The sequence below is a fragment of the Echinops telfairi genome, unplaced genomic scaffold, assembly GCF_000313985.2.
Source record: "Echinops telfairi isolate 266 unplaced genomic scaffold, ASM31398v2 ScPeMD7_3533;HRSCAF=4204_0, whole genome shotgun sequence".
NCBI classification, from domain to species: Eukaryota; Metazoa; Chordata; class Mammalia; order Afrosoricida; family Tenrecidae; genus Echinops; species Echinops telfairi.
Genome location: NW_022107431.1, coordinates 48,109,759 through 48,122,096, shown reverse-complemented (window position 1 = coordinate 48,122,096; position 12,338 = coordinate 48,109,759). Strand labels below are relative to the sequence as shown.

Here is a 12,338-nt window from a genome sequence, read left to right as displayed (position 1 = left end):
GCGGGCGCCCCAGCGCCCCTGGACCCCAGGGCGGCGGTGAGCTGAGGGGCGCGCGGTCCAGCTGCTTTGGGCCGGGAGGAAGGGAAGCCCGGGCTGGCGGGCGGTTTCTCGACTCACGCCTGTGGCTTTCGCAGCAGGGAAGGTCCACAGGGTCCCTTCTGAGCACAGACCTTCCCAGTTCGACAAGAAAATTCTGCTGTGGACCGGGCGTTTCAAATCGATGGAAGAGATCCCGCTTCTGGTCCCGTAAGTGTGGCGATGCTGAGGTCAAGGCGCCCTGGAGAGTGGAGTCAGGAGGGCGGGGGGTTGCGGAGCGAGTGATTATTCACAGTAACATAAGCCGCCTTCACGAAATTTTGGCCCTGTGAGGTTCTGGGACTGTAATTCTAAGGGAATAGCCTGTGGAGCAGCTGGTGACTTCGAACCGCTGACCTTGTGGTTTGCTGCCCAACGCATAACCACTACACCTTACCGCCCCCCTCCTCCCCACACCGTTTTACGCTGAGTGAGCCTAAATATCATTATTCGGAGTGCTGTGGTGCAGTGCAATAAGGCTTGCTCTGCTAACCTGTGCTGCTAACCGAAGGTTGGTGGTTCAAACTTACCATCAGCTACCGCTAATAAAAATGAGCCTGTCCGTTCCTGTAAAGGGTAGTGTTGGAAATTCTGCAGGACATTGCTGCTCTGACCTATACGTTTGCTATGGGTAGGGATGGACTAGATGTCAGTTGACATTCTTTACAGGGGGCAACTAAGCTTAGAGGGAGATGGCTAAAGTTGAATGGAAGCTCCCAAGTTCTCTGGGTACGTCCACCTTTGCGCGGATACCCCTCCCCCTTGAACTCTTGAGCAGACTCTTGGTGGAGCACTTAAGGCCAACCAAAATCACTCCTATGGGCGTGTAGTGGCAGCAGACCAGGACAGAGGCTCCCTACCTCACCCGAGGGCAGCTAGAGCCTCTCCTGGGAAGATGGCTACTTCGTGCAGGCTCCTCTTTGCCCACGGGAAACTCGGGGTCGACTTACCATCCAGTTTCTTAGGATCCGTGGGGTGCTTCAGCGTCTTTGTTCTCTTCACCCTCCCAAACCCACCAAGGCAGTGGCTTGTTAAGTGATAAAACTCGACCTAACAACTTCACCTCTAGACAACTTCAGTTTATTCCAAGCCTAAAATAATTTAGCAATAAAGTAAACTATTACTTATTAAAATGGACCTTAACCAAATAGGGAGACTTAAATCAGGTCAAACAAGGTTTGCAGAAGTTCTCTGTATTATATTTGTGCAATGTAATAAATGTCTATTTAGCAAGTAGGATGGAAACTATGCCTCCATCTTACTTGGCACGTATTGCTAACATCTTATTGGTTATTAGTTTAGCAGTTACCAAAAGCATCTCAAATAAATGGCAAGGAACATGTGTGGGAAATCTGTGCATTCAGTAATGCATTCTTAAACCCTTTCATTATTTTCTAGGCCAGGCTGGCTTATAAGGGATGGCTTATACTGTGAAATTTAAAATCTGCATTTATTCAACCATGGAGACATTTTTTAAAATAAAATGTTTTATTTGTGTTCCTTGACCTGCACAGACTCCATAGAGTTAAAGCACATATATGTATAGGCATACCTTAAAGATATTGAGGGTTTGGGGCCAGACCACTGAATATCACTAGAAAATATGCTGGATCGTAATTGTGCAATACGATTATTAAAAATTTTGGCCTAGTAGGAGAATTAGAAATAGGGGCCACAGAGGCATGAAGTGAGCGCGGGCTAGGGAGAATGCACTTACTCCGCACAGGGTGAGCACAACGCCTCGGTTTGTAAAAATGCCCAGGATAGCGAAGCTCAATACAAGTTATGCCCACGTGTTTAGCTGCTGACCTATTGAAGAACGTCTTGGTTGCTTCCAACTTTAAGACTTACAGAAAGATCGGATTAACTTCTTAGTGCAAAGCAGAGAGTAGCCTCAGGAAGTCGCCTCATCCCATGCTCTGGCTTTCACACTTTCACAGCATAGTGCGGTGAGTGGAAGATGAAGTCGTAGAGAAACCTGTACAAAATGAACAATAAAACTCCACCCTCCGCTTTGTGGCTTTTTGTTGCTGTGCCAGTAGTCAAGAATATAAAGAGCCAGCAGTCTTAGAAGCTCATGCATATTTAGACACAATATTCCAACACTACATTAATACAACTGAGGTGTGAGAAAGGCACAGTTCACAGAAACATTTGCATTTCCCTGAGATAACAGTCAAAAGATGTAAACAGTTATGAGCATTTAACCCTGGACAATATGCCTATCAAAAAACACTGTTGGAAACATAAGAGCATTTAAATATTTTTCATTTTGCAATTTCCTTAATTTTTTACTAAGCCAAACGTGAGACTTACCATGTAAACAGCTTTTACTTTTCATGTTCTTAATGGACACATAATTAATAAATGACCCAGAATCATCCTGCCCCACACTAATGATATTTTATAATAATAATGGTATCTTTCTTGTTTTTCCTGTGCTAAACTAATTTGGTAGAACAGATCAAATCCAGATGGGTGGATAAAAAAGATCAGCTCTTTTAGGTTCCATTTGGAATGAAAGTCAACAACAAATATAATCTAATAATGCCCCTCATCTTTGCTAATTGAACCTGCTTTTAACTAATATGTCAAAAAAACTTACGACATTCAGCCTAAAACCTAAGGAAACAAGCCAGATTCTGGTTTTCTGTGTTCCTTTAACTAGGAAAATAAAGTTTTAAATATTTAGGAGAAATTGTACTTTATCTTTCTCGAATGTTTTAACGTAATTTCACTCAACTTAAACTTGATATTAGACAAGAAATAATGCCTGAGAGCTATCAAGTGCTCTAATTGTGTATGTTTATAAAGTAAGACTTTATACTGTTGCAAGTAGTGAAAGCTTATCTGAAAATAAAAGCTTCACCCAAAAGCAAGACCAAACCCAACACAAACTTCAAGTCCCATCTGACTCCTATCGACCCTGTACGGAGATTCTGGAGTTGAAGTTTTAGCAGAGCCGAGAGCCGCAGCTTTCTCCCTCAAAGCACCTGCTGGGTTTGAAAGGCCACTCTTGCAGTTAACAGCCCAATGCTTAACGGCCCCACAGGTGTGATTATTTTTGTAACACTACTTTGCAAGTAGAATTGCTAAAATCATGGACAATGTGCACATAACTTTAGTATAAATAATAATACTTGATATTAACTAAGCATTCCATATCTAAGAATAATAATAACAATGAAGTGGGCACTTTAAAAATCTTTTTCCTTGACAAATTATTGTGATTTTGATCACTTATTCTGAAGACTTCCTGTGAGAGACATGAAGGAAACATCTTTTCTATAACAGTCTTTCTCCAAAAATGTTTGAGAGTCTCTTTATTCAGGACAGGATGCAAAGGGGCTATTAACAACACAAGAGATGAAAATGAGTTACAAATCTATCTATGTAATCAAGTAGGTTTTATTTTCAATTTTGAATATATATATATATATATATTCAGGTATCTATTCAAAGTGAAAAATAAAGCCTACCTGATAGTACAGAGGCAGCAGGTGTCTGGATTAGCACAAATGACTTGCACTCTACTACGAACCTAAAGGCTGGCAGTTCACAGGCTAGGCCGGAGCATGTACACAGGTACAGATAGGAGCTCAGGACACACGGAATCCAGGTCAGATAGACCCCTCAGGAACAGAAATGGCAATAGTGATACCAAGAGGTTAGGGGGAAGGTGGGGAGAGGAGGGGGGAAGAAGCCTCAGGGGAAGGAAGACAGCAGTCAGTGTAAAAAATGAAAATAATTTATAATTTATCAAGGGGTCATGAGGGTGGGAGGAGAGGGAAGGAAAAAAGGGGACCTATACCAAGGGCCCAAATAGATTGCAAATGTTTAGGAAATAATGATGGCAACATATGTACAAATATGCTTGATACAATTGATATATGAGTGCTATAAGAGCTGTAAGAGCACCCAATAAAATAATCTTTTAAAAAAAAAGGTGGGCAGTTCAAACTCCCTCAGCAGTGCCACGGAAGAAAAGCGAGGCAATCTGCTTACATAAAATTCCAACCAAGAACAGCCCGTGGAGCAGCGCTACGCTGCATCCATGGGTCACCAGGATGTGGCATCTACTCGAGAGCCAGCAAAACACAAGCTCACTGCCCCTGAGTTGACACTGCCTCACAATGTTCCTATAGTTAGAACAAGGTCAAACCACCCCTGTGAGTTTGTGAGACTGTAATTCTTTGTGGGAGTGGAAAGCCTCATCTTTCTATGGAGGAGTAGCTGGTAGTTTGGAACTGGCGAGCTTGCAGGTAGCAGTCATTACAATGAGTCACCCATTACACCACCAGGACCACACGTTTTGTTTTTTTTAAAGAATACAAGTCACAAACATACATATGTATTAAATCTTATCTTTATCCCAATCAGTTTAAGAGGATGGAAAGTCAGACCACAATCACTAGTAGGTACATTTTGAATAACCAGACACTCAATATACTCTTCTACCTTAGTGGGTAAGGTGATGCAAAGGAGTCCTGGAGGCAGTAATGGGGTATGTTGTGCTTTGAACCACAAAGTCAGCAGTTCAAACCCACCAGTTGGTCCGATGGAGACAGATGATGCCTTGTACTTCCGTCATGACTTACAGCCTAGACACCCAAAGTTCTGCTCTGTCCTGTTGGGTCGCTGTCGGACAGAACTGACTTGATGGCTGTAAGTTGAGGATTTTCTGTTTGATTTGTTTTTAAGGTGATACAAACAGTTAACCGATCTCCACTGCTAACCAGAAATCTGGGGGAAAGGCCTGGCAATCTACCTCCAAAGCATCTAGCAGCCACTGAACACCCTATGTACCCCGTGAGGCCCTATGCACACCGTGAGATCGCCACAAGTTAGAAAGGATCCAGCTGGTCAGCTATGGTCAGAATAAAAATCTCACTGCCATAGCATCAATTCCCACTTTTATCAACCCTGTGTAGGGCTCTCAGGGGCTTTATGGGAGCCGATAGCCTCCTCTCTCTCCCTCCAAACCGCTTGTGGTTTGAATGACTGACATGAAGCATAGCAGCCAACATTTAAAGCACAGCACCAGCAGCTCCTGAAGATCTGATTACCTGTTATGTAGATGTTACTAAAAGAATGAGGGAGCATTTATTCATCTTTCACATCTCCAGTTTGTAGTCAGGGAAATATGTGGAAGGTGTGTGTGGCAGGTATCTATCCTGCTTGTCAGGAGCCCACGTTACTTCAATATGTTTAACAAAATCTGCTTCTTGATTTAGGCCCCAACTGATGGATGCAGCCAGAAACAAGGCTCGAGTGAAAGTGTGCTACATAATGATTGGGCTCACCATCATCGCCTGCATTGCAGTGATTGCGTCAGCCAAAAGGGTGAGTGCTCTTCAAAACAGAGACTTGTGACCTTAAAGGCAAACTATTCTCAATTGAAGGATTATTGCTGTTCTTTCTGGTGGGGCCGTTGAGTAAGCTTTGGACTGCGAACCACAAAGTTAGTGGTTCAAACCTACCAGCTGCCCAGGGGGTGGAGATTGGGCGATCGGCTCCCATCAAGATTCACCACTTCAGCAAACCTCCATAGAGTCGCTCTGAGTTGTGGCTGATGTGATGGCAATGGGTGTGGTCTGGGTTTCTGTTCAAGGCAAGAAACCTGGAACCACCCACAGGTATCTATTCTATTCGGTAATGGATGTGTTCATGGGCATTTGAGTCAGCAAATTAATTAGATGGTCAAGAGAAGCAAAAACTCATTCCTACTTACAGAAGCACTAACAAAAACAACACGGTTTATAATTTGATTACGATCTTTGTTGTGTGAAGGCTATTTGGACTAGAAAATGTCTTAGGTTAGGCTATTGCATAAAACCATGAAGGAGTTAGAAGTGCACAAGTTGGGGATGATCACAAAGGTCTTTTTGTGCGAAAGTGACATGAATAACTTTTACTGAAATAACTCAAAAACCAAATTCACTGTTAGGGAGTAGATTCTGACCCATAGCAACTCCATACACTGAGTAGAACTGCCCCAGACATTCTGTAGCTGGAACTCTTTGTAGGAGTAGGTCTCAGCTTTCTCCCACAGGGTGGTTGGGGGCTTAGAACTCCTGGCCTTGTAGTTTGCAGCCCAACTCATAGCCCGCTGCCCCACAGGAGTCCTAGTCACGAAAACCGCACTTTTCTAATCAAAAAGTCTATTCTGTCTCATAGGAAGGACTACTATCTACAAAACTCAGGGACGAGAAAGGGTTTGCTATGTCTAGAAATAGAAGCGAGCTAATATGGACAGAGCTTGATGAGCAAGGAGAAGATGCTTTGACACAGGGAGGGGCCAGGTGGTATCAGGCCACATAGGTCATGGCAAAGAGTAGATTTTATTTTAAATACATTAGGAAATTAATGGAGACTGTTAACCAAGCGACTGATAAGATTTTTTCTAAGTTGGCCCTCCTGTTCATTCAACAGCTAGTAAGAAAAGAGAACGGAAGTGAAGGCTGCCCTTAAAACTGCACCCACAGAAAACACTGTGCAGAGTCTGTCAATGTCCACCAGAAGGAGGGGCCAGGAAGTCCCCGAGGTTACAAAGGAAGGCTCAACCACGTACAGAGCTCTCAATCTCCAAAGCTGACATGAGTGTCATAAAAATCGCAAGGAGGTCTGTTTGGGGAGTAGAAACACTGAATCTAAAATGCACACAGTAAAATAGACAAGATAGACAAGCGAATACTAAAAATATACAATGCTAAAGTCCCTGATGGCTCACACGGAGTACTATCTAGTCCAGAGTTTGTCATTTCAAGCCCACCGAGACGTGCTTTGGATGACAGGCCTGGAGATGTGCTTCTCAAGTCACAGCCTCAGAAACCCTGTGCGACGGCTCTGCTCTGCACACTTCGGGTACCCTGCGTCATGATGAGTCAGAAGTGACTTGCTGGCAAATACCTAAACCAACAATGTACAATGCGGAGGGAAGATTAACTCTAAAAGATACTGGAAGGAAACAACAATATTGGCATATGAATAGACAGTGAACAACAGTCATGAGGCTATTTACATGGAGATAGAATCTATTGAAGAGTTTAATCATAAAACGCTATAAAAGCACCTGCAGAAAATGTGAAGGAATTCTTTTTGTGGTCTTAAGACTTGGGAAGATCGTTCTCAGTATGGGACAAAATCCAAGAGGTATACACAAGGAAAGGCTGATAAAGTCAATTAAATTTTAAAAATTCTGCATGACATAATTACCACAACTAATGCAAAATTCAAATGGTAAGATGGGAATGCTACAATTATATTTAATTTCAAGAGCTAATTTCCTTAACTTAAAAGGAGCCCCTGAATGAATGAAAGAACCCCCAAGCCCAAACCCACTGCCATCAAGTCAATTCCAACTCATCATGACCTTCAATACAGTTCCCAAGGGCATATAGCATTACACGAGCAGATAACATCATCTTTCACCCAGGCAGCTGGTAGACTTGGACAACCTAATGCTTCCCTGACAGCACATCTAGGGCTCTTTAGTAAAAGAGCAGTAACTCAAATAAAAATGGACAAAAGATAGAGTTCACAGAAAATAGAATACAGATCTTCTTAGATATAGGTAATGCCCACTTCTCCTAGGTACTACTTCAGGCTTCTCTTTTCTTAGACCTCCACCATTCTCTTAGTGGATGTGTTTGTCCGGGTTGACTAGAGATACAGATCCAGAGATACTCATATATGGATAGGAAAGAACTTTATATCAAAGAGTAACTGTGTGTTAAGAAAACATCCCCGTCCAGTCCAGATCAAGTCCACAAGTCCAGTAGTAGCATAAAAGCCCAATACTAGTCCATAACTTCCTCTTCAGACTCATGTAGCCACAAGTAATGATGTTGGATGCAGGAAGATCACAGGCTGGTGGGTGATATCTTGTGGATCCAGTGGCAGTGGACACATCTCCAGGGCTCTGGCTGCCATCAGCGTGGCTCCATGTGGCTTGTCAACAGGAAGCTGAAGCTGAGAGTGGGTCCTGCCCAGGGAGTAAGGAAGTTCGCAGAATCCTCATGAGAAAGCCACACCCACAAGGAGGCATCATCAAGCTGTGACCTGATTGACAGGCTAGACTCCACCCCTTCCCTGTAATATCCTTGTGACATGAGATTATATAAAAATCACAGTGGATGACCTTTCTTCCAACCTCACTGTGAAAAGAAAAGCATTCAAAAGAAATGTTTCTACTCTCACCACGCACTGACCCATGTATCGGCCTCTGGCCATTACAATAGATTTGTTCCAATCACATGCCATCTGGCATTCTCAAAGACTTCATCCCAACGATGTTCAAGTTTCTCTTACCATTAGTCTTCTAAACTGCCCTAACATCAGATAGTGCCTCTTTGCTGAAGCTATTAGTCTATATGTATATATTTCCATCTTTAATCTCCATGACTGTTTTTTATCCCCTCCTCCCCATATCTTTTATTTTGTGCTGCATTTGTAGGATTTTCACAGATACTTCTAAGTTATGAATGTTGAATATTTGTTCTCTGTTCAGATTAAAGCTGGCTAGTTTACTTACCAGTGTCTTCAGCTGGTGAGATGAGTTTTAGTCATTTCATAGAAATGCCTTTTGATCCCTAACTTTCTTTTCTGTCCAAGAATTACAGTCCCAGTACACAATTGTAAAGGCCTGTGTGTTTTCTCTAAGGCTTGATGCCAATAACATTTCCTTCCACCCTGGTGTCAGTCTCCCGTTCTCTGCCAATTTGTGAATTTGAGTTCATTTCTGGCATCTGGAGCTTAATCATTTGAAAATATTTTTGTTTTATTATAATTAGAAGTTATAATATCCAACAAGCGCGTGTGTGTGTGTGTGTGTGTGTGTGTGTGTGTGTGTGTGTGTTTTAAGAGGGGCTAGAGGTGAATTCTCAATGTCAGTCCCCTGTTGACTGTAAGGGAAGCAACTTATGCAATTTCTTTACCTACCATTTTCCTGTAATGTTATTTGTTACAAATATTTTAAGTTATTTTCCTTCCTTTTCAACAAAATCTCTCCCACCTAAAAGTACTTCTTTCCAGAGTCACTGCGATTTGATTTTCTTTTTTTTTTGCAGGCTGTACAACGACATGAATCCTTAACGAGCTGGAACTTGGCAAAGAAAGCCAAGTGGCGCGAGGAGGCTGCATTGGCTGCAAAGATGAAGGCTAAGTAATGTTCGGAGTGACAGTGGGTTCACTTGACTGTCACCCCTACATCAGTCACAATAAAGGATAAGTAAAGCAGAACAATTGAAGTACTTGCCATGCTTTTATTCGGGTGAAAGGTAGCAGTCCTTTTTGCTGGTAGTAAATCATATAGTATACATTCAGCAAAGCACAGACAGTGTGTGTATACTCTGTGATAGGTATTTACAGTGAGCACACCTGTGTAGCTGCTGTCCAGGCCAAGCCGTCAGGTATCAACAGCACCGCAAAAGCTTCCTTTCTGTCCTTAATCCTTATTACCTCCGAAAGGTAACCACTGCCTGGTTTAGATGATCAGAGACTAGTTCTGCCTGTTTTTCAATCTTATATAAATGGAAACCCATAGTATGCACCTGTGTGTGTGAGTTCTTTTGTTCAATCTTGTGTGAGATTCCTCCACAAATTATGTGTGCTAGTGGTTCATTGATTGGCTCAAAGAATATTGCCACTAGGGGATGTATGTAGTTTGTACATACATCTATGGGTTTATTCTAAGCAAAACATGCTTACATGTCTCTGCAAGACAAATTCTATCAGTGATCCACTTGCCTTAATCTTGTTAGGATGCCTTAAAAAGGTCCTAAAGCAAGCAGTGGCTCTGTGAGGCAGTTTCGAAGAGTGTGGCAAACGGTTCTGGGGATTCTAAGGGGCAATCTTGATCACAAGAGCTTATCAGGGTGAAGTTCTATGAGAAGTGAAAAATGCATTGGTGCAAACAAGTGATGATAGTTGTACCCGGGAATTGTTTACCAGCAAGGGTTATCCTGTAAGAACTGCATTGAAAAATCTTATCCCATCCACCATACAGACCTAATATTGCCCTTTTAGACATTTTAGTACCCCGAATTCAAAGAACATTTAAAAGGTGCATGATTTGATGTGGTATAAATCTAAGAGTGTAGAACTCTTTAGAGAAGGAAACAATGCCTTTAGAAATATATAAAACTAGATGGGGGATATGTCAGATAACTGTAGCTTCACACAGGCAAAGAAAAAAAAATCAGTAATTGCATGGGAAAAAAAATCATGCATTCCTCTCTAGTAAATTTGCATCATTTCCCCACAGTGAAGCTAGTAATACTTCATTAAGTGAATGGGATCAATTCACACATATATAAATTAGGCATGTTCCCCATTACAACAGTTGGGAATTTGTAAAATAAAAGCAACATCCTGTGTTTATCAGATACTCTATACCCAAAAAGTGAATGACTTTGGAAAACAGGCCAAATTTTAGTCAATGAACACATTTATTTTGTATCCTAATTTGGAATACTCAATCACGGTGAGAACAAAGGAATTGTGACACATATAATACATTTGTAAAATAGTATTTTATTATTTTAATATGATGCCATAGCACTTCATAATATTGTATGCTACTCAAATGTTGGTTTATTTAGCTAGACAAAAATACCGTCTCCGCATTCCATCCCCCAATCATAATTAAAGATGCACCATCTTTTAAAAGCCCTCTTTTTTTTTAACTCTAATGCTATCAATTGAGTAAAGGGCCACCACAATTCTTTTGATTTCAGTTTTCATCACCAAGCAGCTAATGGATTGCTGAATTTAGAAAATAACAAAAATTCATCAGGATTGCTTTCTAATTATTTTCCTATAATGCTTCTAAAAGGAAAAAACATGAAGGCAAAGGTAATGCTTCTTTCAGTCCTTTATCCAACAAATCAACTTTAATACGTATGAGGGCTACCAAATGACACATGATTTCAATGCCAGTAGATCTTATTATTAATTTAATTATTAGTTTTGCCATATTTTCTGTCACTAAAAAATAGGTTCTAGAAACAACCTTTCAAAGTAAAATGTATGTAAAAACACCAGATCAGTGAGTTAAGTATTCACTAAATGTAAAAGAAGCAAGCATAGTTGCATAGTTTAACTAATAAAAATTTAAATCCAGGCAAAATAAAACTGAGTTTGACTAGATGAATGAGAAGAATTCTTTCATATATGTCTCTGATTCTTGTACTACTGTTGCATGCTGCCGACATACGAACTGGGGCCGGCTTTCCTCCACCTGTGGAGCTGGGGGCCTCGTCTTCCACACCCAAGCAATGTTCAATCGGGTCAAAAGCCTTCTGGTAAATCTCCTGGTTTTCATGGCTTTGCTGAAATTCAATCTTATCCAGACCTATCATAGATACAATATGCATACTTAAAAATAAAATTGTTACCCAGGTTTCAGCAGTTAGAAGGGTAAGTCCAAAAGTCTTGCTACAAAATCATTGTACTAAAAGATCACTTGTAATAACAATGCTTGTATGAAGCAAAAGGTCAAATGTGAAACTATTCGTTTTTGATATAGCCTCTGAGTTTCATTTTCTTAAAACAACTTCCTTAAAAGCACCCCCCAATTTTTGTGTCCTTTTAGAAAATCTATCAAGCTTACTCCTTTGTAATAATAATAATTAAAGAAACCAATGTCAGCATAACTTTCTGAGCTCATAACCTCTCCGGCTTGAATTTAACAGGCATAGTAGATCCCCGCAGATGGAAGTTTCTTTTGGATCTTTTTTTTTTTTAAGGTACTTGAATGACATTAACACACGTGTATTACCAAAAGAACTTGTCTGTAGCCACCTATGAGTTATAGAGAAATATTTAAGTATATTTTGCTTGGATTAAGCCAAGCATGTATGATCTGGAAACTTAGTAGCAATCTTTTTTGACTTATATAAATAAAAGTAATATATCGATAGCATACATTCAATCTATCAGCAATGGGACTACGAGTTAAATCTAGTTTTGCACATACCGAGAGCTGACACCTAGGCCTTACATTTCCAGCGAGTATGGGGCCCTGTGGTAATACAGGAAGGAGCAGGGCCTGGGAGGGAGAAACACTGGATCACAGACCCTATGCTGTAATCCTGTGCCTGAGACAAGAAAGCTGGTACCTCCGTATTTTCATTTCTCAATTTTAAAATGATAGTCTAGATTAAGTAAACCGAGAGATCTTTTCCAGAAATAATCATGCTAAATAACAAAAGCACAACAAGAAAAAGCAAACAAACCAATCACACACAAACATAATCATACAA

The 12,338-nt window shown here is 41.0% G+C and overlaps 1 protein-coding gene across 1 annotated transcript in view; it reads left to right on the top strand.

Annotated features, from left to right (window-relative positions):
* Nucleotides 1-9,337, top strand: part of FAM162B (family with sequence similarity 162 member B) — a 12,427-nt gene extending 3,090 nt beyond the window's left edge. Inside the window, exons 2-5 of the mRNA XM_045294299.1 lie at nt 14-36; nt 135-246; nt 5,310-5,418; nt 9,144-9,337. Of these exons, the coding sequence (XP_045150234.1) occupies nt 14-36; nt 135-246; nt 5,310-5,418; nt 9,144-9,242 (343 nt within the window). The 3' untranslated portion in view covers nt 9,243-9,337. The remainder of the gene's footprint in view (nt 1-13; nt 37-134; nt 247-5,309; nt 5,419-9,143) is intronic.
* Nucleotides 9,338-12,338: the final 3,001 nt, after the last annotated feature.